Source organism: Carlito syrichta, unplaced genomic scaffold (genome assembly GCF_000164805.1).
Source record: "Carlito syrichta isolate Samal-C Ts95f unplaced genomic scaffold, Tarsius_syrichta-2.0.1 Scaffold304400, whole genome shotgun sequence".
Classification (NCBI taxonomy): Eukaryota; Metazoa; Chordata; class Mammalia; order Primates; family Tarsiidae; genus Carlito; species Carlito syrichta.
Window position 1 is genome coordinate 508253 of NW_007248496.1, and position 25959 is coordinate 534211.

A 25959-nucleotide genomic window follows, 5' to 3' on the forward strand; every position below is an offset into this window, starting at 1 on the left:
CCCGCCGAGGCGGGGGCGGGGAGGACTCGTGCTTTCAGTCCCGGGGAGCCGGGGAAAACGTCTGCCTTCACCCAAGCTTTCGTGTGAATACTGTGATCTGGTTTTCATTTGGGAACGCAGGAAACGCCAGCCCAACGACCACGGCCTTGTCGCCCTCCTGCCCCCCTGTCGCCAAGCCCGGTCTCTTCTCATCGCTTCGCCCTGGCAGGCCTCTGCTAGCCACGCTCACTGCATTTGTGTCTTCTTTCCTTTAAGAATCGTCTGGAAGAAATGTGACATCATGGTCCTCTCTTTCTGCTGAGTATATTCCATATATTCTATATCTATGTGACTTATATATATATAAATATATATATATGTCTGGCTACCTCGTTTCGTTTACTTTCTGCTCCGAAGCCCTGGAATTCTACAAGAGAGCTATTTTGAGACTGAAACATTTGTGTGCCTAGACTGGAAAGATGCCCGTTGGGTTTGTTCGTCTTTTTTGTTTGGGCTTTCTCCCAACCACCATCCGTCCGCTGTGTCCCACTGCTGCGTTCTGGCTGTGATTTTCTTTTTCTCTTTGTCCACTGGGATTGGAGGACCCAACGGTGTTTCGAAACTTTGACTTAATTTATAGCACAAATATGTGGGAGCAGTGAGAGCTGAACTGTTTTTTTGTTTGTTTGTTTGAGATGCAGATTGTGTCTTGAAAATGATGACCATATATGCAAATTCTGCCCCACCCTCACCCTCTTCCCGTTCCCCACAAAAAGGTCACACAGTGAGGCCTCCTGTGGGAAACGGAGGAGCCGAGTTGGCCTGCGCAGACCCTGGGGCTGCAATATGAAGGGGAAGAGACTGACACTCGGGTCTTCTCTCTGTTCTATTAATAAAACGGGATTGGTGGGGTTTGAAAAATTCTGTCTCTAGATGGAGGAACAGACGACCTTCTTTATTTTGGTGGGGGTTGGGACTTGTGGCTTTAAAAAAAACCGCTTTTGAGTAGGATGTATATTTTTGTTGGATTTTTTGTTTTGTTTTGTTTATTTTTTTAGACTCTTCCACAGCAACATGCGAGACCATGGAGTTAAAGCAACCCAGAGACCTTTATCGATTAATTGTACTGTTTGTGAATTTGTATAAATAATAACAAAGATCCTCTTAAGACGTTTATATTCTTACAGTAAAAGGTTAAACTGATATTTATATAATAAAAGAGGAAATATGAAGTATGTTTTTGAAAAAAAAGCACAAAAAAACCTTGTATCTGTGAATTATTTTGAAGGCATTGTGTGGTTGGGTCCGCGCCCAAGTGGAGGTGCTACTTGTGTGCCCTGAAGTGGAAGGAACGAGGTCTGAGTGGTGCAGCCTCTGTGGTGTGAGCCAGCTCGTGGTTATCCTTTCATTCTGTGCAAGGTTCACGACTAACATCCCAATGTTTTGTTTCTAGAAGTGTGACTAGACTGGAGATTCATATGATTTTTGGCTTTCAGCTGTCACCAACGTGGAAATTTAAGAAATCGAACAAAATGAAACTGTTTAAAAAACCAGCCCTGAAAGCCACAGTTTCCCCGAGTGGCCAGTGTTCCTTTGGGTGGAAACAAGAGCTAGGGCTGCTGTTGAAAGAGTGGGTCATGAGACGTGGACGGGGCGAGAAAGATGGATTTCCTGACCCTCAGAGCGGCTGCGGGGAGGACGTGAAGGTGGAGCGACTGAAGCCATTGTTCCGAAAAGTTGAAAGAGCGCTGTCCCTGCGTGCTCGCTGGCTCAGTCATGCATACTGAATCTCACAGTGTGAGCGAGGGTCCCAGTGGAAGGAGGGCAGCTCAACCCCTCTTTTAGCATTCCCCTCCAGGCCTGGCTGTGTGTGAGCACTTTCCTGGGGGATGGGGAGGTTGGCTGGGGCTCTTGCCCATTTGCATGTTAGCGCTTCCAGCGCGAGACTGGCCGTTCGATCCACCCTGTGAAGGGTTCTCAGACGGAGTTCGGGCAGATTAATGAATACCAACAATTCCAGCAAAGAGTTCCCTTTGTAGACAACAACGAAATAATCTGACACCCTGTGGTTGGGCTGTGGAAACCTGTAAGTAGGAGTGCTCCAATAGTGGAGTCATTCACATTCCTGGTTTCACACAGGTCTGCCTTGGTTGCTCCTGAGCTTGCTCAAAAAAACATACACCAAAAACTGATCCCAGCGAGAGCTGATAAGAGAGTAGTGTAAAGCTTTCCTGGATCAAACCCTCTTTCCAGGAAGAAGGCTAGAACCCAGGTTTCTCTTGGGGTAAGATTTTGTAAAATTTCCAAGCTTTCTGCCTGAGCATATCACAAAAGCTGCATTGTTCCTTTTCGGAGAGCCACCACAATCGGGTCTAACTGAGCCTGTCACTAGATCCATCTTCCGCTTCTTTGGGGAAGGTGTGGGTCTCTTTCTGCCCACTTGGGTTACAGTGCTTATTGCCTGCAAGAAAAAAATGTGTGAAGCTTAATAAGAAATAGGGACTTTTTGAGTTTGGGCCAGCTTTCTAATTCAGCATTTGACACAACTCCTGAAGGTCACATAAGCTGTGGGTTCTTAGTCTGTTTTTCTTCCAAGAGATTGCCTAGTTATTCAAATTCAGTCGATAAAAAACTGGGGCACCTCCTAAGTCTTGCTCACAGTCTTTTTTTTTTTTTTTTTTGAGTCGGAGTCTCACTCTGTCACCCAGGCTGGAGTGCAGTGGCATGTTCCCGGCCACCGCAGCCTCGACCTACTGGGCTCTGGTGATCCTTCCTCCTCAGACTTCCAAGTAGCTGGAACTACAGGTGCGCACTACCACACCTGGCTAATTTTTTATTTATTGTAGAGACGAGGTCTTGCCAAATTGCCCAGGTGGGTCTCGAACCCACGGGTTCAGGCAATTCACTCGCCTCGGCCTCCCAAAGTGCTGGAATGACAGACTGAGCCACCAAGCCCGGCCCACAGTTTTCATTTTAATACACAAAATAATCCTACCATCCGTAACCTGAAGCATTTTTCTCCTTTTCTGTTTTGTTTTTTTTTAACATTAAAGGTTAAATATAAGCTTGACTAGTGGTTGGTAAATTAATGTTTGAAAGCTAAGATCATGGGTCTGGTGTCCTTATCCTGAAGGAGACATACTGAATATATCTGGAGCTTCTCTGGAAAAGATGAACACACCACTCACTATGGTCAGCGAAGGTCAATTGCTAATCTTTCAATCCTTTTTGGATGGAAAGAAATTGCTATGTGTTGAGAATATGTGCATGCTTTGCATGGTACTTGTACATTTTAATCCTCAAAGCAACCTGCTGAGATGGGTGTCTCTGTTTTCCAGATAAGTCATAATTCCTGCCTGCAGTTACCCAACCAGTAAGTGAGGGAGCCAGAATTCAAACCTGGACTTCTCAAACCTTATAAAGTCCAGCTCCCTATTGCTCGATGAGAAGGTTTAGTTACTGAACATACCTTCGTTTCCAGTAAGGTAAACCTCAGAAGTAAGTGGTGGCTGTATGATGGCCCCTTAAATAATGGCATGCCATAGGGCATGACATCAAAGGAAATAAGGGTGTTTCTTGGTGGTTTGAAGAGTCGGTCTCCCCACCACACCTACGGGAGTGGAAGAAATACGTTTACAGAACGGAAGCACTAAGAAAAATGAGTTGGCATCGTTTGTGGGTGGTACAAAAGTTAAAAGGCACTTTAGGACAATTTTGAGAAAAACAAAACCTGGTTGGAGTGTTTCTTGAAACTTAAATGGAAAAAGCAAGATGTAAACTTAGTGTAAACCTTATCTCCAGAGGCAATAAACCTTAATAGAAACTGTTCGGGCAATAGTCAAAAAATGGCTCCATGTACCTTCTTTTTCTAAATCTCATTGGTCACATCATACCACAAACAGTGATCTACAAATGCAGCTGTGGGGTTCAGACAACATCTGCAGCCCACAAGGGCCATGGTGGGCCTCTAGCTTGCTCACATACATTTACTAAAACTAAAACCCAGTGCCAGTACATCCTTCAATAATTAAGAAAACTTAAACTGATCATAGTTTTTCATGATTCAAATGAACAACAAAGATCTGAAAAAGCAAGCGTTCCTCTTTCTCCTTAAAGGTAAGAGCTTTCTCTTATGAAAGGACATATGATGTGTGAATTGGGTTACCAGCTAGCTGCTGGTTTTGGAATATAAGTAAAGCCTTTCCCTTTTGACTTAGAGAATTTGAACTTACGTTCTCAAAGGGGAAAGGGTGGTGGCCCCCAGGGACCACTGTGTTTCCAAAGAATAAGAACCTCTTGATTAAAAGATCAGATTTGTAAAACAAAACCGAGACCTCATGCAGCTTCTGACAACTGTCTCTTCCCAGCCCTATGAAAGAGAAAGCTCCTGGCCTCTGATCTTTGCTCTGTTCTGCTGCAGAAAGGGAGGGACTATGGTAAGTCACCGAGTGGTCCCTTCTCTCTGTTCTCTTTCTCTTCCTTGTACCAATCATCACCCCTTTTAAAAGTTAATTCTATCCCTTTAGTAGAGGGCAAGACCTAAATTTTGTGCCATTATGAACCCCTGAGGAGTCAAGGGGTGAGGCTTTCTGATGAAATAATGTGGACCACGAGTAAAGCACAGGATGAGAAATTAGAAAGCGGTATTCAAACCTAAGCTTAGGCTCAGGCCACATATTTACCTCATTTTTGTCAATGTGCTTTTTCATATATAAGGCACCAAGTTAATTTTTGTTTTAAATAGAGTGATGTAAGACAGATGAGACATTTAGATCAGTGTCAGCTGTTAATAACTCGTCAAAGGTAAGTGTGTAGATGGATATGGGGATTTCTAGATGACTGGAAAATGTCAGTGTCCAAAAATGATCAGTTTCAGTCTTTTCCTCTTTTCCAGGATTGCTCTGATTTTGCCTATTGAAAGTTGCCTCTACCAACCCAGAACATTTGGTACGATGTAAAGCCAAGTCTTACAGTTGAGGTGCAAGAGAAAGCTTGAGATCTTAACTTGTGCGCACTACCGTGGGGGTGTGTTAAACCCCACCCCCACCCCAATAAAACAATAGAAGTTTCTCTGCCTGCTGTTTGCTAACTCCTAAAAGTGTACGTATTTTCTTTAAAAAGAAGACTTAAGTTTTTATTATCTCATTACTTTTCATTGTTTAAGGGACAGATGCCACATAGCCTTATTAAAAACATACAAGGAGACCTGTATTCATGCATAGTGGAAAGGAGTCTGCAGCAGTAGCAGCAACCAGAAACCCAGGTGAGGCAATGCTAGGAATGCAAATGATTTGCCGGAAGAATGTAGTCATCATACAGTGTTCAGCTTCTCTGCCTCAGAATGTTTGTTTTCCCAAATCTGGCAGAAATGGCGTATATAATGTGACACGTGGGGGAAGAGGCGTAACAAAGTAAAACACTTTGCCTAGGTCACCTGGGGAGGCACTCTCAGAACCAGGCTGCTCCAGATGGTCCAGAAGGTGGCCGACAACGGAGCTCAATGGAGACCCTGCGAAGCACCACCCGGACCCCCTCTTCGGAAAGGCGCTACGCTAGAGCATGTGATTTTCATGGGGAGTAAAACTAAACCAAAACACCCAAAATGTTGGAAGTTATTATTACTCCTTAATATGCACTACAGCACTTTGAGAGGCTGAGGTGGGCGGATTGCTTGAGCCCAGGAGTCCAAGACCAGCCTGGGCCACACAGCGAAACCTCGTCTCTGCAAAAAATAAAAATAAAAAAAAAAAATTACAATTTAAAAAGTCGGGCATGGTCAGGCTCGGTGGCTCAGCCCGTCAACCCAGCACTTTGGGAGGCCGAGGCGAGTGGATTGCATGAGCCTGTGGGTTCGAGACCAGCCCGGGCAACCTGGTGAGACCTCGTCTCTACAATAAATCAAAAATTAGCTGGGCGTGGTAGTGTGCACCCGTAATTCTGGCTACTTGGAAGGCTGAGGCGGAAGGCTCAGCAGAGCCCAGCAGGTCAACAGCGGGGGGGGGGCGGTGACTGTGAGCGTGCCACTGCACTCCAGCCTGGGTGACAGAGTAAGACTCCAACTCAAAAAAAAAAAAAAAAGCCGGGCATGGTGGTGAACACCTCTACTTAGGATGCTGAACTGGAAGGATCACCTGAGCCCAGGAGGTAGAGGCTGCAGTGAGCTGTGATCATCGTGATCATGCCATTGCACTCCAACCTGGGCTAGAGTGAGAACCCGACTCAAAAATAAATAAATAAAAATTTAAAAGTGCCGGGCTCGGTTGCTCAGCCTGTAATCCCAGCAATATGCGAAGCCAAGGCGAGTGGATTGCCTGAGCCCGCAGGTTTGACACCAGCCCGGGCAACCTGGCGAGACCGCATCTCTGCAATTTAAAAAAAAAATTGCCAGGCGTGGTAGCGCACGCCTGTAGTTCCAGCTACTTGGAAGGCTGAGGCGGAAGGATCGCCGGAGCCCAGCAGGTCCAGGCTGCGGTGGCCGGGAGCGGCCACTGCCCTCCAGTCTGGGTGACAGAGTGAGACTCCAACTCAAAAAATTAAAATAAAATTAAAAAATTAAATACATAAATAAATAAAAGTAATATGTACTACATCATACAAACTTAGATATATTTGGCAAGCATTGTGCATAGGGTTAAAGAGCCAAAACACCAGTGCAGGCTGGCAAACGGTCTGTAAGGGACTTGAAGTAGGTAGCAGCGTCAAATCCGAAAGCCCGCTTTGTTACAAGTGGTCATGTGAAGGGCTGATGCTGGAAGCCTGTGCTAGCGATAGCCTCAGAGCTGAGAATTGCACACATTTAACACACCACAAATAGCTGTCACACAGTCATTTTACAAAGTAGAATCGAGTTGCGGGAACTCTAGCTATTTTCTCTTCGTTCAAGGGTAAAAAGGCTTGACTTCACAGATGTTTTAGTGACAAATGCCACTTGTCCAGAAAGAGTAAAAGGGTCTAGTTTGTTGATACTAGGCACCCTCTTATGTTTATTACTCCTCCATTTACGTAATCCACAGTCCAGAAGGATCAGGCCTGCCAGATAGCTGTCTGTCAATCATACGACTCATATTGTAGAGCCAAGATACTGGAAAATCGTTGAGACCAGATTAATTTTTTTTATAAATACTCATGTGGAATTGCTCGATATGGCTTGGAAGGCATTGTTTTTCTCATCTACAAAGGATAAGAGTAGATATTTACCGCAAATGTTCATAACAATATTTCTCTGTAGGAAATCTTTACCCCAGACTGCCCCTATTTACGTACATATCTGCTTCCATTTTCCACCCCAAGGCAAGGTTTTTTGACAAGTGGTCCCTAAATAGGGAGGAGCCAAAAGAATTAGTCCTGGAAAGTCCTTGGGATCTCTAGAAAAATCACCAAGGCAGCCAGGCTCAGTGGCTCAGCCTGTAATCCTGTGCCTTTGGGAGGCTGAGGTGAGTGGATTGCCTGAGCCCGCGGGTTCGAGACCCACCTGGGCAGCGAGACCTCATCTCTACAATAAATCAAAAAATCAGCCGGGCATGGTAGCGCGTGCCTGTAATTCCAGCTACTTGGAAGGCTGAGGCGGAAGGATCGCCGGAGCCCAGCAGGTTGAGCGGCCACTGCACTCCAGTCTGGGCGACAGAGTAAGACTCCAACTCAAAAAAAAAAAAAAAAGAAAAGAAAAATCACCAAGGCTAAAATTGGGCAGACAGGTGAAATAAGGGAAAAATGACAATAGGTGAGTCCTCGAATAAATAAATGCTCCATGTACTTAGATGGAAGATAACCATTTCTACTTTTGATATTTTAAACCCTTCACTTTGTTGCTTAAAAATCCACTGCTGTGGACTTCCCCCCTCCCCCCAAGAATAAAGTAGCCAGTTAGGTGTGTCTTAAACAAGACCAAAGTGATAACTTCTAGTCCTCCTAGTTTACTTCAAATGCACAAAATTCAGTCAGTCTTTCAGAAATCTGTAAACCAGGATGGCTGAGTCGTGTGGCCCCTTAATTTCATCAGGCTCCCAGCTTGACTGCTGTAGGAAGCCGAGAAGGCCTCCGAGTTTCCAGAGCCTGGAGCGGAGAGAGGAGTGGCTCTTCCAGCCCTGGCTGACATCCGTGCACTTGAGACAGATGCCCTGCCATTGTGCTCGGAGTCAGATGGCAACAATCAGAACAGTGTGACTCACAGAAAGGCAGCTGGCCTATCTTTTTCCCACACAGAAGGGTCTAATTTCCAAGGGAATCGCAAGAGGAACCGCAGAAATTCGCTATAAAAAGTACAGCACAGGATTTAGCAGCAAACAGCCTCATTGATGCTTTATAAAAATGTGAATATATAGGCTAGGGGGTACAAGTCAAGCACTACACTTATAGACAGGTGAGGTGGAGAACTGTTCTTGTCTCCGAGACTGTTCCCGGACCTCCTCACACTAAAAAACAGGTCTCTTCCACCCACTCACCATTGACCTTCCTGTTGTGATGCAGCTATGATCATGCCCAAACCAGTATCAGAGGCAGTTAGGTCTCCGACCTGGTGTTTTTCTTTATCCCACGTTTATGAACACGACTTTAGAATTTACTATAAGGCCGTAAAATAAAGTATGGTTCATGCAGAACTCTAAATATTCGTTCTGCACTGCGGAAGATGGGGAGAGATTTATCCACAAAGGCTGCAGGTCCTGAGTCTTGTCAGCAGGTGGCAGCATTGTCTGTGAGTTGGACGCTGTTTCCAGTGGGGAACCGCGACCTCCTTCTATCTACTCAATCAAATCCCCTCTGGTCACTTCACTGTCATCCCCCCCCCCCAAGGAATTTCCTCAGGGTGTAAGACTTACAAGAGATGAATCTCACTTCGCAAAAAAGATGAAATCAAATTTTAAAATACCAGCGATGTTACTTCCAGGAGCCAAGTGCTTAAGCCCCCTTTTTGGAGCAAGGTAACCTTGCAATGTCCTCACAAAATGTCCCTGATTTGTCTAGTTTTTGGAGTCTATGGAAATCAAACATCAACTTCTTTTTTTTTTTTGAGTTGGAGTCTCACTCTGTCACCCAGACTGGAGTGCAATGGCCGCTCCTGGCCACCGCAGCCTCGACCTGCTGGGCTCTGGCGATCCTTCCACCTCAGCCTTCCGAGTAGCTGGAAATACAGGCGCGCGCTACCACACCTGGCTCATTTTGATTTATTGTAGGGATGAGGTCTTGCCAAGTTGCCCAGGCGGGTCTCGAACCCGCGGGCTCAGGCAATCCACTCACCTCAGCCTCCCAAAGGTGCAGGATTACAGGCTGAGCCACCAAACATCAACTAAGCCTGGCAAACATCAACTTCTAATTCTTTATTTTTGAGTTGGAGTCTCACTCTTGCCCAGGCTGAAGTGCAGTGGCATGCTGCTCATGGCCACTGCAGGGCTCAGGTGATCCTTCCGCCTCAGATTTCCAAGTAGCTGGAACTACAGGCATGCACAACCACACCGGCTAGTTTTCAAAAAATTTGTTGTAAAGATGAGGTCTCATCATGTTGCTTGGGCTAGTCTCAAATCCCTGAGCTCAGACAGTCCTCTCACCTCTGCCTCCCAAAGTGCTGGGATTACAGGTGTGAGCCAGTGTGCCCAGGCTGCTTCTTTTTTTTTAACTTCCAAATTCTTCTTCTCCTTCTCCTTTCTTCTTCGAGACAGAGTCTTCATTGGTCTCCTAGGCTGGAGAGCTATGGTTCGATCATAGTTCACTGCAGTCTCAAACTCCTGGGCTCAAGCAATCCTCCTGTCTCAGCCTCCTGAGTAGCTGGGACTACAGGCATGCACCACCATGCTTGGCTAATTGTTTTTACGTTTTGTAGAGACAAAGTCTCACTATGTTGCCTAGGCTGGTCTTGAACTCTTGGACTCAAGCAATCCTCCCACCTCAACCTCCCAAAGTGCTGAAATTACAAGCGTGAGCCACCATACCTGGCCTAGGGCCTATCGTCTTGCTAGTCCAGAAGAGCTGTTCTTGCAGGCTGCGAATCCAAGAGCCATCCTCTTAATTCTTCCTAAGGATCACCTTTCGGAACCACTGGTTGCTGAAGTTCACACCATCCCCTTACTTAATTCTCATCCTGGCTCCTTGACCTGCCCTGTTTTCTCCTCAGCTGTGTGCATGTGTTCTCTTTTCCATCTTTTACACCCTGTGCATTCTGCTTGGGTTATTTTCCCTGAATCTGCTTTCATCCGGTGCGGTCACTGACCACACCATAGTTCGACTATGGATGCCATAAAATTGCCCAGGAATATCTGCTGCTTTTGTAAGACGTTCTCGGATGGCGCCAGGAAGAGTGATTTGCTTGAAGCCTAGGCTCTGAGTCCCGGGAACTTTTTCTTTGCTTTTTCATTCTTGAGCCCAAAATGACCTCTGCGTTACCGAGTTTAGGAGCTGTGGGCCATCTGGTCGATGCAGCTCGGTCGAAGTGTCCACCGGGGATAGCCACCGGCTACCTCTTTACTGCACAGCTTCTGCAGCTGCCCATGCTGATTCCCCGAGGCCAGGTTACCGAGTGCCAGGAGGGCCAGATCCCCGAGGCCTCTGCTGCCCTCAGTCTGTCCCTAATTGTGACATTTTTATGGAATTAGGTCAAGTAGGCCCAGAAGCTCCTCTTCTTTTTTTTTGAGTTGGAGTCTCACTCTGTCGCCCAGACTGGAGTGCAGTGGCCGCTCCCGACCACCGCAGCCTCGACTCGCTGGGCTCCAGCAATCCTTCCGCCTCAGCCTTCCAAGTAGCTAGAACTACAGGTACACGCTACCACGCCCAGCTAGTTTTGACTTATGTAGAGATGAGGTCTCACCAAGTTGCCTGGGTGGGTCTCGAACCCTCAGGCTCAGGCAATCCACTCACCTCGGCCTCCCAAAGCACGGGATTACAGGCTGAGCCACCGAGCCCGGCTTTTGTTTGTTTTTTAAGTCAGAGTCTCACCCTGTAGTCACCCAGGCTGGTGTGCAGTGGCACGCTCATGGCTATCATAGCCTCAAGCTGCTGGGTTCAGGTATTCCTTCCACCTCAGGCTTCCAAATAACTGGAACCACAGGTGCACACCATCATGCCCAGCTAATTATTTATTTATTTATTGTAAAGATGAGGTCTCAACAAGTTTCCCAGGCTGGTCTTGAACCTGTGGGCTCAGGCAATCCTCTCACCTTGGCCTCCCAAAGTGTTGGAATGACAGGCGTGCCACCACACCCAGTGACTTCTTTAGGTTTTGTGATGATCTCTTCAACTGGGCTATAAAGATATTCCTTTTAATAATGGAAAAATAAAAATAGATATTCCTAAAATTAAAAAAAACAAAAACAATGTGTGTTACTTCATAGGATCTTCAGAATGTTTCATCACAGCCAATATACTATTTTTCATTTGTAATTTCATTTGTTTTTTTCTTGCTGCTAAAATTGATACCAGGCGCAGTGGCTCACCCCGTAATCTCAGTACTTTGGGAGGCTGAGGCAGGAAGATTGCTTATAAAATTATATAATCAGGTGGGCATGGTGGCACACAACTGTAGCCCCAGTTACTTGGGAGACTGAGGTGAAAGGATCATCTGAGTCCAGCAGGTCGAGGCTGCAGTGAGCCACGATTGTGCCACTGCACTGCAGCCTGGGTGACAGAGGGAGACCCCAACTCAAGAAAAGAAAAAAGAAGGTAGCCCCTTTTTCTGTGATGCTTTGAAATTTTTTGTTCTTTTACTTATAATAAAGACGTGGGTTACAAGTCAGGACTAGGGTCCTATGTGGTCCACGTGCAGGTGAAGTTTGGGCCTCCGCCCGGTCCTCACGTCTCCTGGCTTAGGATTGGCACCTCAGTGGGGTAGCGATCCCCCCTCCCCAGCAGTGTCCCACTACTGCCAGTCCCGGCGGTTTGAACTTGACTGGGGGCAGCACCCCCCGCCAATCCCAGGCTAGGGTGAGGGTGCACCTGTGCGTGGGATCTTGGAAGCGACAGTGCGGGTGGCCAGAACACGTCCTCCCCAAAGACAGGTCCCTGCTACTCTAGTTACATGCTCATCGCTGTCAGGACCCACTGTTTTACCCATATCCCGCTCTTACAGGAGACACACACTAGGACAGCACAGAAAGGGAGGGACAAGACAAAGTGTTTCCAGGGCGGCTCCTCCCGTGTGCCCTGGCCTCGACACGCCCCTCAAACCCACAAGACTCCCGCTGCCGTGCTCCATTCCGGGTAGGAAGGTATAGCTGAGGGCTACAGGGATCCCAAGAAGAAGAAGTTTCCGTTTTGGGTAACTTTCCCCACACCCTCATCTAGAGGGCCCCCACAGCTCAGCGTGCAAATCCGCACAGCCTGAATTCTGACTTGCAGACTGACAGACATTGCTGCTGCTTGGTTTCTTTCTTTCTTTCTCTCTCCCTCTCTCTCTCTCTCTCTCTTTTCTTTCTCTCTTTGTCTCTCCTTCCCTCCCTTCCCCCCCTTTGTTGAGTCAGTTTCACCCGTCACCCAGGCTGAAGTGCAGTGGTGCAATCTCGGCTCACTGCAGACTCGACCTTCCGGGCTCGAGCGATCCTCCAACCTCAGCCCCCCGAGTAACTGGGACGACAGATGCACGGCACCACACCTGGCCAATTTTTTGGTTTTTGGTAAAGACTAGGTCTTGCTATGCTGCCCAGGGTGGTCTCCACCTCCCGGGCTCCAGCGATCCTCCCACCTCGACTTCCCAAAGTGCTGGGATGACAAGCGTGACCACGCCCAGCCCACTGCTGTTGCTTTCTTAACTTTCTTCTACACTCTTAGCCCCTAACATCCCTTTCCCCCCCCAAATAAAGACGCCCATTTTGCCCTTTAAAGGAATCCAACACAGCCACTTCTTTATTTCCCACTGCCATCGATGGAGACGGCAGAGAGGGGCACCGAGAGCGTTGCATGTGGGAGGACTCCAGGTGACATGGACATACACAACAGTAATGAAGTGAGTCCCACGGCCCCCGCCGGACGGCAAGCAGGCGTCAAGCCATACCTCCCCAACTTGAGCCACCGAGCAAAAGCCTCCACGCGCCCCTCCCAAGCCCGTGGGTTCCCACTCCTGCATCCACTCCCACCCCTGCACCTGCCGGGAACTCGCAGAGCGGTGCAGACGCTCGTGTGCAGGTGGCTGCAAACACCTTCCCGCCCTTCCGTGGTGCCCACAACGGCCCGCTGGTGCTAATCTGCCCCTCGCTGGCGGCTCAACTGCTTCTCTCCTTTAAGCCCCTGATAATGGTTTTACTAAAATCCCCTTTTGATGGGAAGAAATCCCAGCTGGACATTGCAGGCCCCAGCACAATATACGAGTCTGCAGGTCCCTTTTCCCACCTCACAAAGGCCTCTAATCAAGTGGAAAATGTGCTAGAGGCCAGAGGTTTGGGTCTGCAATTATTTTTTAAGGGATTACTAGAGAATAGGGGGCAGCAAGGACGTCCCCTCCTTTGTTTTCCATTTGGTCCTGCTTTTAGACACACTGAGCCGGGGTGGCCGTCCAGCTCTGCAAGCTTCATCTCTCCCTCCTCCGGTGGAAGGATGTCATCTGTGAACACCATGGCTTCAAAAAGATTGAGAGAGGCTGGAAGCAATATGCAGGTCCTATGCTGACCCCATTTAAGCCCTTATTTATAAAGCCACTATCCAACAGGCCCCGGCTGTGGGGAGAACCCTCATTCATTAACCTCTAACCCCTGGCCTGTATGCGGAGGGGAGAGTTCACACCGTGTCCACACACTGCTGGGATCAGGGGCATTCGCTCGAGCTTCCCAGGCTTTGGAGGGCAAGAGGTCACGTGCCCAACCTTGCCAGAGGGGCTTCTCTCCTCACTCACACACAGTGACCCTCTCCCTTCATCACAGAGCCAGTGCCCACGGTTCTCCCCACGAATCGGGGCAAAACACGGCTAAAATAGAAAACGGGTGGAATCTGCGTTTCAAAATAAACAGGATGGAAGAGGATTTGTCCTCTCTGTCTATTGCAAAGGACTGCCTTGGATGTCACTTAAACGTGAGCGTTCACTAAGGGTTCGTTGGTAAAGACGAACATTTCATCTGGCCCCGAGTTCTCACCGTGCCGTCTCCTCCTCCTTGAGTCTGCTCGTCCTGATCCGAGCTGGCAAGTGATGTATGCAAATACCAAGTAAAAAGGAAGTGACTTCACATTCCTAAACTCATTCTGGAATGATCAAGGATTAGACGGTTCAGCTCTGAAAGCTCAAAGTCAGCATATATTTCAAACGGAATACCAAACCGAGTCACAATTTTCAGGTTCTTTCTTCAAAGTTCCTAAAATACTTTTGGTCAAAAACAAAAAAATCAATAACCAAAGTTGTTTTTTTTGAAAAAAACCCTCTGGTTCGTTTTAATCCATATGTCTTATTGACATATTCTGCCTTATTGATTTTGGGGGGCTCTCCCTCAGAAAACCCTAAACAACTGAGAACTAGATGCAGAGAAGCGTAGAGATTACATTTAATATAGTATATTTAAGCAGGGTATGGTGGCTCCTACCTGTAATCCCAGCACTTAGGGAGGCTGAGGAGAGAGGACTGCTTGAGACCAGGAGCTTGAGACTAGCCTGGGCAACACAGTGAAACCTCGTCTCCACAAAAATCCCCCCCAAAATTAGCGGGGCATGGTGGTGTGTACCTGTATTCCCAGCTACTTGGGAGGCTGAGGAGGAAGGATCACCTGAGCCCAGGAGGTTGAGGGTGCAGTGAATCATGGTCTCTATACTACTACACTCTAGCCTGGGTGATAGAGTGAAACTCGAACTCAAAAAAAAGAAAAAAAGTATACACATATACATAGACACACACACACACACACACACACACACACACACAAATATTTTGGTACTTAATGCAAATATCATATTGGTTTTTATGTTGGCTTTCTTACTTCTTTTGGTGGGTATTACAGGGTGAGGGCACCAAAGGGTTTCCCCAAAGAAAAGAAGAGTGTACTCTCTGGGGTCCCCCTCCCAAGGTGACAGGCACACCACATCTGCATCTGCCAGTCATCCCACAGATGTTGGAAGAGCATCCTCCAGGAGGGAACCATCTTAACCCTACTTGAGATGAAGAGAACTTCTTTAGAAAGTTGGAGAGATGCATTCATGGGCATCGAGAGTGGAATATCTCTAAGGCAATCCCACAGGGGCCTGATTCCTTGAAGAAGGAACCAATCACGAGATAAGCTTGCATCACGGGGGCTGTCCCCAAGTCGTCTCTCTGGGACACATTTCCTGACACTGCTCAGATGCAGCATACTTCTCTCCTCTGCTGATCACTGCCATTTTGATGAGCATCATTATTCTTCAATGCTTCTCCCTTTTTGACATATCATGTTGAACAAAGCATCAGTTGTTTTCAAAGTTGCTCCTCCCAGTCAGGCATGGTGGCTCACGCCTATCATCCCAGCACTTTGGGGAGGCTGAGGTGAGAGGATTTGCCAGGGGTCCGAGACCAGCCTGGGCAAAATGGCAAAACCTTGTTTCTACAATAAATCAAAAAATTAGCCAGGTGTGGTGGTGCGTGCCTGTGGTTTCTACTATTTGGAAGGCTGAGGCGGAAGGATCACCTGAACCCAGCAGGTTGAGGCTGCCGTGGCCGTAAGCATGCCATTGCACCCCAGTGGTCTGGGCGACAGAGTGAGATTCTGACTAAAAAAAAAAAAAAAAAAGTTACTCTTCCTACCAGTGCCAGTTTAGGGAAGAGTAAAGCAGTTTGGAAACAATAATATGATGAAATAGTGGCATCTCGGCTCTTTCAAGGCAGATGAAAATTGTAGTACTTTGGAATGTAAACATCTTTCGGACTCTCATGAGATCACAAAGGTATGTAAATAATTCAAAAAACAAGATAAGAATAATTAGAATTAAGATATACCAAATATGAGCTTTATTTTTTTTTTTTTTTTGAGCTGGAGTCTCACTCTGTCGCCCAGACTGGAGTGCAGTGGCCACTCCCGGCCACCGCATCCTCAACCTGCTGGGCTCCGGCGATCCCTCCGCCTCAGCCTTCCGAGTAGCTGGAACTACAGGCACACACTACCACACCCAGCTCATTTTGATTTACTGTAGAGATGAGGTCTCGCCAAGTTGCCCAGGTGGGTCTCGAACCCGCGGGATCAGGCTCACTCACCTCAGCCTCCCAAAGCACGGGATTACAGGATGAGTCACCAAGCCCGGCCGCCAGTTTTTAAAAATTATTTTTATTAAAATATGCCTGGCTATTTAAGGCTGGTCTTTAAAACAACACATAAATTGTATTTTTAAAAATTTAATCCTTATTTAAAAATCCCCCAGGGCAGGAACAATGGGTGGCAAGGCAACGATGAACATTTCAGTCCTGATTTAACCCCTCTCCCCTCCCCTGAGGTTCCCCAGGTGACAGAGGAGGCTGCACTCTCTTGGACCCAACACCAGCTTCAGGGTTCCAACAGCTGTGAGCTGCTGAATGCCCCCAATTCGGCCCTGCTAGGAGACGCTTATTGCCGATTTGTACAAGATCTTGAAATTGAGCCTTTGTCCACATAGGTTAACCTCTCAAAGAGTCTATGGTAATAATATGAGGAATATCTCTAACATTCTGAGCAGGTGCGATGGCTCACACCTAAAATCCCTGCAAAAAAAAAAAAAAAAAAAGTCGTTCATAAACTCTAGCATTTTAGCTGTTAGTTAGTAATTATTCCCAATAAGCCAGAAGGATTTTGTGATTGTGAAAGACTGTCATAATGGGTTGGTCAGAAGGAATATTTGTTAGCATTTTTATAGGCTCTTAAAGTCGTCTTAGCTGTGTAACTGATAACGCCAGCCACAAGCTTTCTCAGTCCTGCCATTGGCTGTCAGCACTATGTGAATAAGCTCCTAATAGTTCCCAGGGAAGAACTTTAAGAGATTCTTAACCAGGAGACCAGGAGAGAGAGATTCTTAATGTCAAGAATGTTAGAGACTATTTTTATTTAGTCAGGGTTTGACTCTGTTGCCCAGGCTAGAGTGCAGTGGCACCCTCATAGCTCACTGCAGCCTCGACCTCCTGGCCTCAGGCGATCCTTCCATCTCAGTCTCCTGATTAGCTGGGAATATGGGCACGAACTACCACACCCAGCTAATTTTTAATTTTTTTTTTGAGTTGGAGTCTTACTCTGTCCTCTAGGCTGGGGTGCAGTGGCACGCTCATGGCAACCCCAGCACCGATCTGCTGGGCTCAGGTGATCCCTCTACCTCAGCTCTAAGTAGCCGGAAGCACAGGTGCGTGCTACCATGCCGTGCTAATTTTTTGATGTATTGTAGAGACGAGGGCTTGCCAAGCTGCCCGGGCTGGTCTTGAACCCGTGGGCTCAGGCCATCCTCTCGCCACTGCCTCCCAAAGTGCTGGGATTACAAGACATGAGCTGCCATGCCCGGCTATGAATGACTTTTAAAAATACATATGAGTGAGGACTCAAGGCTATCTTTCACTTAGTAAATATTTATTTGGCAGCTATTAGAGGTCGAGTCCCGTGCCAAGGGCTGGGGCCACAGAGCAGCGTCTCACACTTGCTTGTTTGGAGGTCTGCTTTCCTGAGTGGGAGAGAAAGCCGTGGGGTTTTACTGGGAACTGTTCCCAACCCGCAGCCTGATTTATCTGTGCCACAGACTGCAATCTGGATATGCCCATGGGAATGTGTCTCATGCGTGTTTTGGGGGAAAAGAAACACAAAGTTGGGAACTGCTGTTTTCCAGAGTGGGGCTTCAGATTCTTACTGCAGAGTAAGAAAAATCCTCTTCTTCATTGGCCAGTGCTGGTGGCGAACAGGAAGGTAAAACTGAGGCTTCTATGCACATAATACTAAATTCCCTCGTTTCCCCAAGCAGGAGCCCAGAGGGCGACAGTCCTCAGAACTGCTCCTTTTGGTCTTTGCCCATCGCCTCGAGGCTGCCCCTGACACCCCAAAACACCAAGGAGTCAAATGAGCACGCAGTGACCCCACTGTCCCCCATGCTCTCCGCCCTGTCCCTGCAACCTCCATGCTGCCTTTCCGCCGGCTCCATTTAGCCTGTTCAGACTTTATCAGTACAGCACAAGCTAAAAAGCCTCCCGGGAGGCCAAGCCAAACTAGGTCCTTGATTTAAATGACTCTTTGAATCACTCCCTGCTTCATCTGCAGTAATTTTGTTTTATTAGATAAAGCGTTTGTGAGAAGGAAAGGAAATATTTAAGGTTTCCTCCTGCTGTTCAAGGCTTCGTTAAGTGTAAACAGGAAAAAAAAAACCAAACCTGTTGGGCTGTGTTGAGGCATTGTGTACGATCTGTCATGTGTACCCCAGTGTTGACACAAACACACACGCCAGCAGGCTTCACGAGCAAGAGGAGTGCCCCTGAGCTGTTTCCCGAGGACAGGACCTCGCTATGTTTCTCCTGAAGACCTTGCAAAGGGAGAAAGTTCAGAGTTCGTGCCCAACCTGCATACCACTTTGTAATAATTCCCCAAGATCCAAGCACAGATCGTTCCCTGAAGACACGACCGCGGAGACGGTAACCTCCTCATGACTCTTCCCCTAACACGCACGTGAACACGATCGCACACACGCCCCACGCTGTTTTCCTACCGAGAAGCCACCAGGTGCCTTCCTAAGCTCCCACGCCTGTCAGCTGCAGATCCTGACACACAGCATGGACGGAAGCCAACAGCAACTCCAGCCGCAGGGCTCGCAGTGTGCTTGGGGCCGGGGAGGGTGGGTTGGGATCCCAGAGAGTCCTACAAGAGCCTCCGAGATGAGCTTTTGGAGGGGGCATAGAGGCTGTGAGCACAGTATTATCACTGACCAATGAGGAAGAGGATTTTCCCCCCAGGGGATCCTGAGTTGCACCGTGTCAGAGTTTATTCCCAGAACCATTAACCCCAGAGATGGACGAAGGCCTCTTTGATTATAGCTGGAATATTCAGGACCAGATAGACAGACAGAGAGACAGACAGGCAGACAGAAATACCTTCTTTTTGTTCAACTCTTAATCAGCCAAACTAACTTTTATCTCAAAGTGGAATCAAGAAACCCTAGGGAGCAAAGAAGGATAAAGCTGTGGGGATCTTTATTTTTATTTTAATAGAAGTTTTTTTCTCCCTTGGGGTTTTGTTTATCTGCCCATATATGTCCACAGAAAAATATTATTCTTAGAGTCCCGAGTCAGTTCACGTTTGTTTGCACAGACTTTAAAGGGCAAATAAAAGCAGAGATACTTTTGAGACTTACTGCGGTACTTAGATGATGTGTTTAGGTCTTTCTCATCTAGCTCAGGAGCAATTAGTTTATTCATCACTGGTTCAAAAGTACTTTTGACATACACTATTAAGTTCATCAAAGGTAATTTATTTTTTAAAAAAGGCCCCCTAACTTTTCCAGTGAATTTCCAACAGCCATAATACTACTCGTCTTATACAAAAATGAGCGCCAGGACACCGGGGTCTGTGACCAGATTACATCTCTGGAGTGAGGCAGGATTCTGCTGACTGCACACTGGCATGGGTCTGTTCCCAAAGCGTTCTGCCCACATCCAATTGTTCAAGTTGGCACGAGGCAGGATTGCAGAGTTTCGTGTGGTTTTCATCGCTGACGCTCTGAGATCCTTGAGGCCTTGGATCTCACATCTCTCAAAAGAAGGTTCCGCAAACTCTGTTGGCAACTGAGTGGGACGTGCCTCATCAGTTCCCAGTTGCGTTCCCTGTCCCTGCCTCCCAGATGTCTCTGCTGCCACCAGCCTCAACTTACCCCAGCTTCCCATCCACACCACTGTTTCTCCAGCTATGGTCTTTGGGTGACCCACATGAGAATCACCCGGGTGCTGGCCAAAAATGCATTTTTCGGAGAGTTCACAACCTCTCTCCCCAGGGATTTCGTCCTAAAAATGTCACAGAGTCACATTGCTATCCTGCTTCTGTCTCCACTAGCTTCCTGTTTTCTAACGAGCAAAGTCCCGATCTCCCATGACAGCGGTCCCCAGTTACTCCCCAAACGGTGACTCCTGCCAGTCGATATCCTCCTAAATCCCGGCTTCTTATTCTGGTCACACACAACCATTTCACTCTTTTGTGCCCTTATATACATGTTGTACATATGGGCCTAGAATGTTCTTCCTTCCCTGTTTGGCCTTTTACGTTCTGGCTCAAATGAACTTGGTAAAACCTTCTATTAGTTCTTCCTCTGTGTCCCCACAGGCTGTCTGAGGCCCTGGTATCAGAACTGGTCCCGCACTGTAATATTTTCTTTGTGTTATTCGCTCTCCTAGTCATGGCTGGTTGGGGTAGCATTCAACTGACATGAATGACAGTATGTAGTAGCATCTTCTACCAGGTGCCCAGCTCTGTGCTCGGGGCTGAGGACACAGCAATGAAGGGACCTTGGTTCCAGTCTAACAAAGCTGACAGCCTTGTGGAGAAGAGAGGCAATTAGTAAGTAATGACCATAATGTGTGAGGAATGTTTTGATAAGAAAAGTACTGCCTAGTAAGCATGGAACCCAAATCAGGAGGCCCTAACCTGGTCTGGGGTCAGAAAGTACCTCCCAGACAGTGCCAGCACTTACCTTTGCATTCCTGGCACAGTTGTTTGCACACTGGATAGTACTGAATCAATTTTGTTAGGTGAAGTGTCACCCAAATCCTGATGACCCTCAAACATTCAGCCCAGAGTTCTGGACCCACAGACCCAACTATGAGACCTCTATCTACCTGTGCACCCCACAGACATCTCAGTCCAGCACATCCAAAACTAAACATCCTTCCTCCCAAACCTGCTCCACTCGCCTGAATTTCCAGCATAAAAATTCAGAATGAAAGGCACAGTCTGGCTGACCAACCATTCTGGAAGTTATGTGTGATTCTTCTCTCTCATTAATCCCTAACCCAGCCAGAGCACCCCAGATCTGCCAACTCCACTTTCTAGATTCCAAGTCCTTCCTCCCGTCTCTATCCCCTCGCCCATCACCACTGTCCTAAGTCAGTCCTCATCATTTCTCATTTTGACCCCATTTCCAAGAGTGATTTTTCTTTTCTTTTTTTTTTTTGAGTTGGAGTCTCACTCTGTCGCCCAGACTGGAGTGCAGTGGCCGCTCCCGGCCACCGCAGCCTCGACCTGCTGGGCTCCGGCGATCCTTCCGCCTCAGCCTTGCGAGTAGCTGGAAGTACAGGCGTGCGTTACCACGCCTGGCTAATTTTTTTGATTTATTGTAGAGATGAGGCCTCTCCAAGTTGCCCGGGTGGGTCTCAAACCCACAGGCTCAGGCAATCCACTCACCTCGACCTCCCAAAGTGCTGGGATTGCAGGCCGAGCCACCAAGCCTGGCTGAGAGTGATTTTTCTAATGTGTCACTTCTTGGTCACGATTTCCCAATGCTTCTTTTTTGCCTACAGGTTGAAATCTAGACTCTGTTGCACACCATCTGCCCCTACCCCAAACCTGCATGTGTGGGAGCACTGAGCCCAGACGGTCCCCGTTCCTCCAACGTGCCATGCCCTCTCTGGGAACAGGTCAGGACCCCTGGACTTGGTAGTTCAACGCAAGGGACTTTTTTCTTTCCTTTTTTAAAGAAGGTCTTGCTATGTTACCCAGGATGGCCTCAAGCGATCCTCCTGCCTCAGCCTCCTGAGTAGCAAGAAATGCACTTTTGAAGTATCCTATGGGCTGAGACCTAAGGAGAGCTGAGGTGCCTGGTGCATCTTACTTGGTAATAAAAGAGCCGAGTGTCATGAATAGTGTTTTGATGAGATCAAAATGTTCCTGTGTTGAAAGAAGTACATTATTTGCATTAAAATGTACCCTGTATCAGACTCCAAATGGGAAATAAGAAACTTCTGGGAATGAAGAAATGTTCTGTATCTTCACTGTGGTGGTGATTTGACCTGTCAAAACTCACCATGTCGCATACTATAAATGAGTGAGTTCGTTGTACATAAATTATACCTCATAAAGTTGTTATAAAATGTTCCCTGCAGCCAGGCTCGGTGGCTCAGCCTATAATCCTGTGCCTTTGGGAGGCCAAGGTGAGTGAATTGCCTGAGCCCGCGGGTTCGAGACCCGCCTGGGCAACTTGGCAGACCTCATCTCTACAATAAATCAAAAAATTAGCCGGGTGTGGTAGCACGCACCTGTAGTTCCAGCTACTTGGAAGGCTAGGGCGGAAGGATCGCCGGAGCCCAGCAGGTCGAGGCTGCGGTGGCCGGGAGCGGCCACTGCACTCCAGTCTGGGCGACAGAGTGAGACTCCAACTCAAAAAAAAAAAAATGTTCCCTCCATCCAAACTAACTTGCATGAATGGTCATGCTTTCTCCTACAATGCTCTATCCCAGCCTATCTGCATGTAAATCCTTCTTTTCTCTTCACTGCCTCCCTGAAATCTTACTTGACTCCCCCAGGCAACATTTCTCTTGTCTCTCATAGTTTCAGTCGTCCCCCCCATCCTTGGTGGTGAGGTCTCTGAAACTCCCTTGGTAGGAGAATTTGTAGTTAAGCAACTTAAGACTTTATAGAAATAATAGGCCTGGGGTGGTGAGGTCTCAAGTGACTAAAATGCAGGAACTGTCTTTTCATTTTGGTACTTCCTACACCCAGGAAAGTGCTGGGTACATAGTAGCTCAATCAATATTTGAGGAAGGAGCAGATGAGAAGATCTAGTTGGCATGCATACTCAGTACAGTAGGCTCAGCTGGTTAAGGAAGACAGACTGAGCCATTAGTCATGACTTCAGATGGGATAGGGACAATCTTTCAGTAACCTGGCTGCTAGAGAAATCTATTAAAGACCACAGCATTTATTAAAAAGTCACTCTTTGATAACTGTCCCAAGATAATCATTTTAAAGTCAAAGAAACAACATCTATGATTAGGATATTATAAGTGTCTTTTGTGAAAACAAAATAAAACAAAACAAAACACTACTTAAATTTATGATATTGATGAGCTATGTTGCTTAAGCCCCACATGCTAAAACAGTGTTTTACAACCACTACCATGCAAAGATATCCTTTGGATATATACAAGAATATATCGGCAGCAAGGCTCGGTGGCTCAGCCTGTAATCCCTGCCTTTGGGAGGCTGAGGTGAGTGGATTGCCTGAGCCCATGGGTTCGACACCCGCCTGGGCAACTTGGCGAGACCTCATCTCTACAATAAATGAAAAATCAGCCAGGCGTGGTAGCGTGTGCCTGTAATTCCGGTAATTCGGAAGGCTGAGGCAGAAGGATCGCCGGAGCCCAGCAGGTCGAGGCCGGGAGCAGCCACTGCACTCCAGTCTGGGCGACAGAGTGAGACTCCCACTCAAAAAAAAAAAGAATATATCGGAAATCTAAGATATACACAAGATTCTGGCCAGGTGAGGTGGCTCACTCCTATAATCCCAGCACTTTGGGAGGCAGAAGCAGGAGAATTGCTTGAGGCCAAGAGTTCAAGACAAGCAAGACGCTGTCTCTACAAAAAGTGAAGATGGCACATGCCTATAGTCCTAGCGACTCAAGAGGCTGAGGTGGGAAGATCACTTGAGGTCAGGAGTCTGAGACGTGCCTGGGCAACAACAGTGAGACCCTGTCTCTACACATACAAAAGTTTTTAATTAGTTGAGAACGGTGGCGCATGCCTGTCATCCCAGCTACTCAGGAGGCTGAGGTGAAAGGATCACTTGAGGCCAGGAGTTTGAGGCTGCAGTGAGCTATGATCGCACCACTGCACTCCAGCCTGGGTGACAGAGTGAGACCCAGCTCTAAAAAATGAAGATTAAGAAAAAGATCTATACACAAGATTGCAAAATAGTGATTAAAGGACTGTCCACTGGAACTGTCACAGCAATGACTACTGATTATTAGAGATAAACAAGTACCACACAGGGAAAGAACCGTTGACAACCATGGCCCATTTAATTTGCTGCTGTCCTGCAGTGATCACTCACCCGGGGTGCAGCAGACAAGGGTAGGAACAGCTGGGTTACATGGCAACGCTGGATTGCCTGTACGTGGCCCAGACTGTCACAGCTCCTCCCCTCATGACATCACCTGGGAGGCCATCAAAGGATAAAGATCAAGAGAGACCAAGGAGAATTACTGCCATTTGGTCTCCATAATCGTGTCATCAAAGATTCATTGACTCTTTAGGATCTGCTCTAACTTAAATAGACCCAGTGATCAAGAAACTTGGGCTCTATTCTGCTTGGGTCCTTAACGACTTCCCTTTCCTTGCCTCACTTGTAAAACCAGACAAAATACAAGCCATAATACTTGCCTCTAGATCCAGAGAAGACTACAGGAAGTCACAAAGTGTGAAATAAGCTCCAACTTAGCAATCGACATGGCAAGGGTATGAGGTCTAACAATTAAATGTGCGAACTCCTCCTAGAAAAAGTGCTATGTACTTCATTGCTGAATATCACTAAGGTCACCTTCAAAGTATCCCCCCCTTGGGAAGCTATGCCCCGATACCAGTGCCTAGTGTGCCCATCAAAGCAATTTTGGAACTCTTTTTCTGGAATGGCCATCCGAGCTGTTGTCTTATTACCCTTGATGTCCTGAATGTCATCAAAATATCTTCCTTTCATTATTTCCTTTATCTTCGGGTAAAGAAAAAAGTCACTGGGGGGCCAGATCACAAGAGCGGGGAGGGTGTTCCAATACAATTATTTGTTTACCGGCTAAAAACTCCTCCACAGAGAGTGCTGTGTGAGCTGGTGCATTGTTGTGACACAAGAACTCCTTTCGGGATCATTTTTGTACACACCTTTCTGATGCCAAGATTTTCAGTTAAGATTTTTCTGTTTCCCTATTGATGTTTATGGTCGGCTATGCTTCTCAAAATCAGCCAATGATTTTGATGCACAATTCAATGAATTTTTGCAATGTTTTCATCAGTTCTGCTTGTTTCTGGCCATTCTGACCTCTCTTCATCAGTGACGCTTTCTCTTTCCTCCGAAAATCATTTCATCCATTGGTACACTGCCATTTTCCTCATGGCATGATCCCCATAAGCTTGAACTAACAAGTCTCTGATTTCACTTCCACTCTTGCCAAGTTTAACAAGAAATTTAATGTTTGTTCATTGCTCTAATTCAAACTCCAACACATTCTCACGATAGCACACAAAAACATTCAACAACAATGAACGCCACTCGGCAAGACACCGCCACACGTCGACTCAAATGCAGCTGTGAGACACTGATGTACCAAGGTTATGAAACCTTACCGAGTTGTTTGTACAGCGCTGCCAACATCAGCGCATGGTGGTGAGTTTGCAAACTTAATTGTCAGACCTCGTAGGGCCTGCAGTTGATGCCTACCCAGACCCCACCCATCACACTTCAAGTAGAAGACCCTCCACCTTCTGGCCACCACTCTGCACTTCTTTTTTTTTTTTTTTTTTTGAGTTGGAGTCTCACTCTGTCGCCCAGACTGGAGTGCAGTGGCCGCTCCCGGCCACCGCAGCCTCGACCTGCTGGGCTCCTGCGATCCTTCCGCCTCAGCCTTCCACGTAGCTGGAACTCCAGGCGCGCACTACCACGCCCGGCTCATTTTTGATTTATTGTAGAGATGAGGTCTCACCAAGTTGCCCGGGCGGGTCTCGAACCCGCGGGCTCAGGCAATCCACTCACCTCAGCCTCCCAAGGCGCGAGATTACAGGCTGAGCCACCAAGCCCGGCCACTCTGCACTTCTTTGCAGAGCCTCTTGCCTACCCTGGTGGGAAGGAGGCACCAGGAGCGAATGCTCCCTGGGGCAGCCCTCACCCAAGGACTGGAGGAGCTGGTGGATACAGACTCCAGCCCCCACTGCTGGGCAGGTGTCCTACCCTGGCTGAGTTCCCCAGAGAGTTTAGTTCCAATAGGCCACCGCAGCAACTGGCTCGACAACCCATTTTTATTGGCCGCCTTCCCTTCGCTATCTCACTTTCCCTCTCCCTGGCCAGTCACAGGCCACCTACTTGCCTTTGAGTCATCGTCTCAGGGTTGGCTTCTGGAGGAACCCAAACTAAGACAACAGGTCTTCCCTG

At 47.5% G+C, this 25959-nt stretch overlaps 1 protein-coding gene across 1 annotated transcript in view; it reads left to right on the plus strand.

The window, feature by feature from the left end:
* Positions 1 to 1766, plus strand: part of FBXL14 (F-box and leucine rich repeat protein 14) — a 3436-nt gene extending 1670 nt beyond the window's left edge. Inside the window, exons 2-3 of the mRNA XM_021713280.1 lie at positions 121 to 236; positions 1476 to 1766. Coding sequence (XP_021568955.1) covers positions 121 to 236; positions 1476 to 1766 — 407 coding nt within the window. The remainder of the gene's footprint in view (positions 1 to 120; positions 237 to 1475) is intronic.
* Positions 1767 to 25959: the final 24193 nt, after the last annotated feature.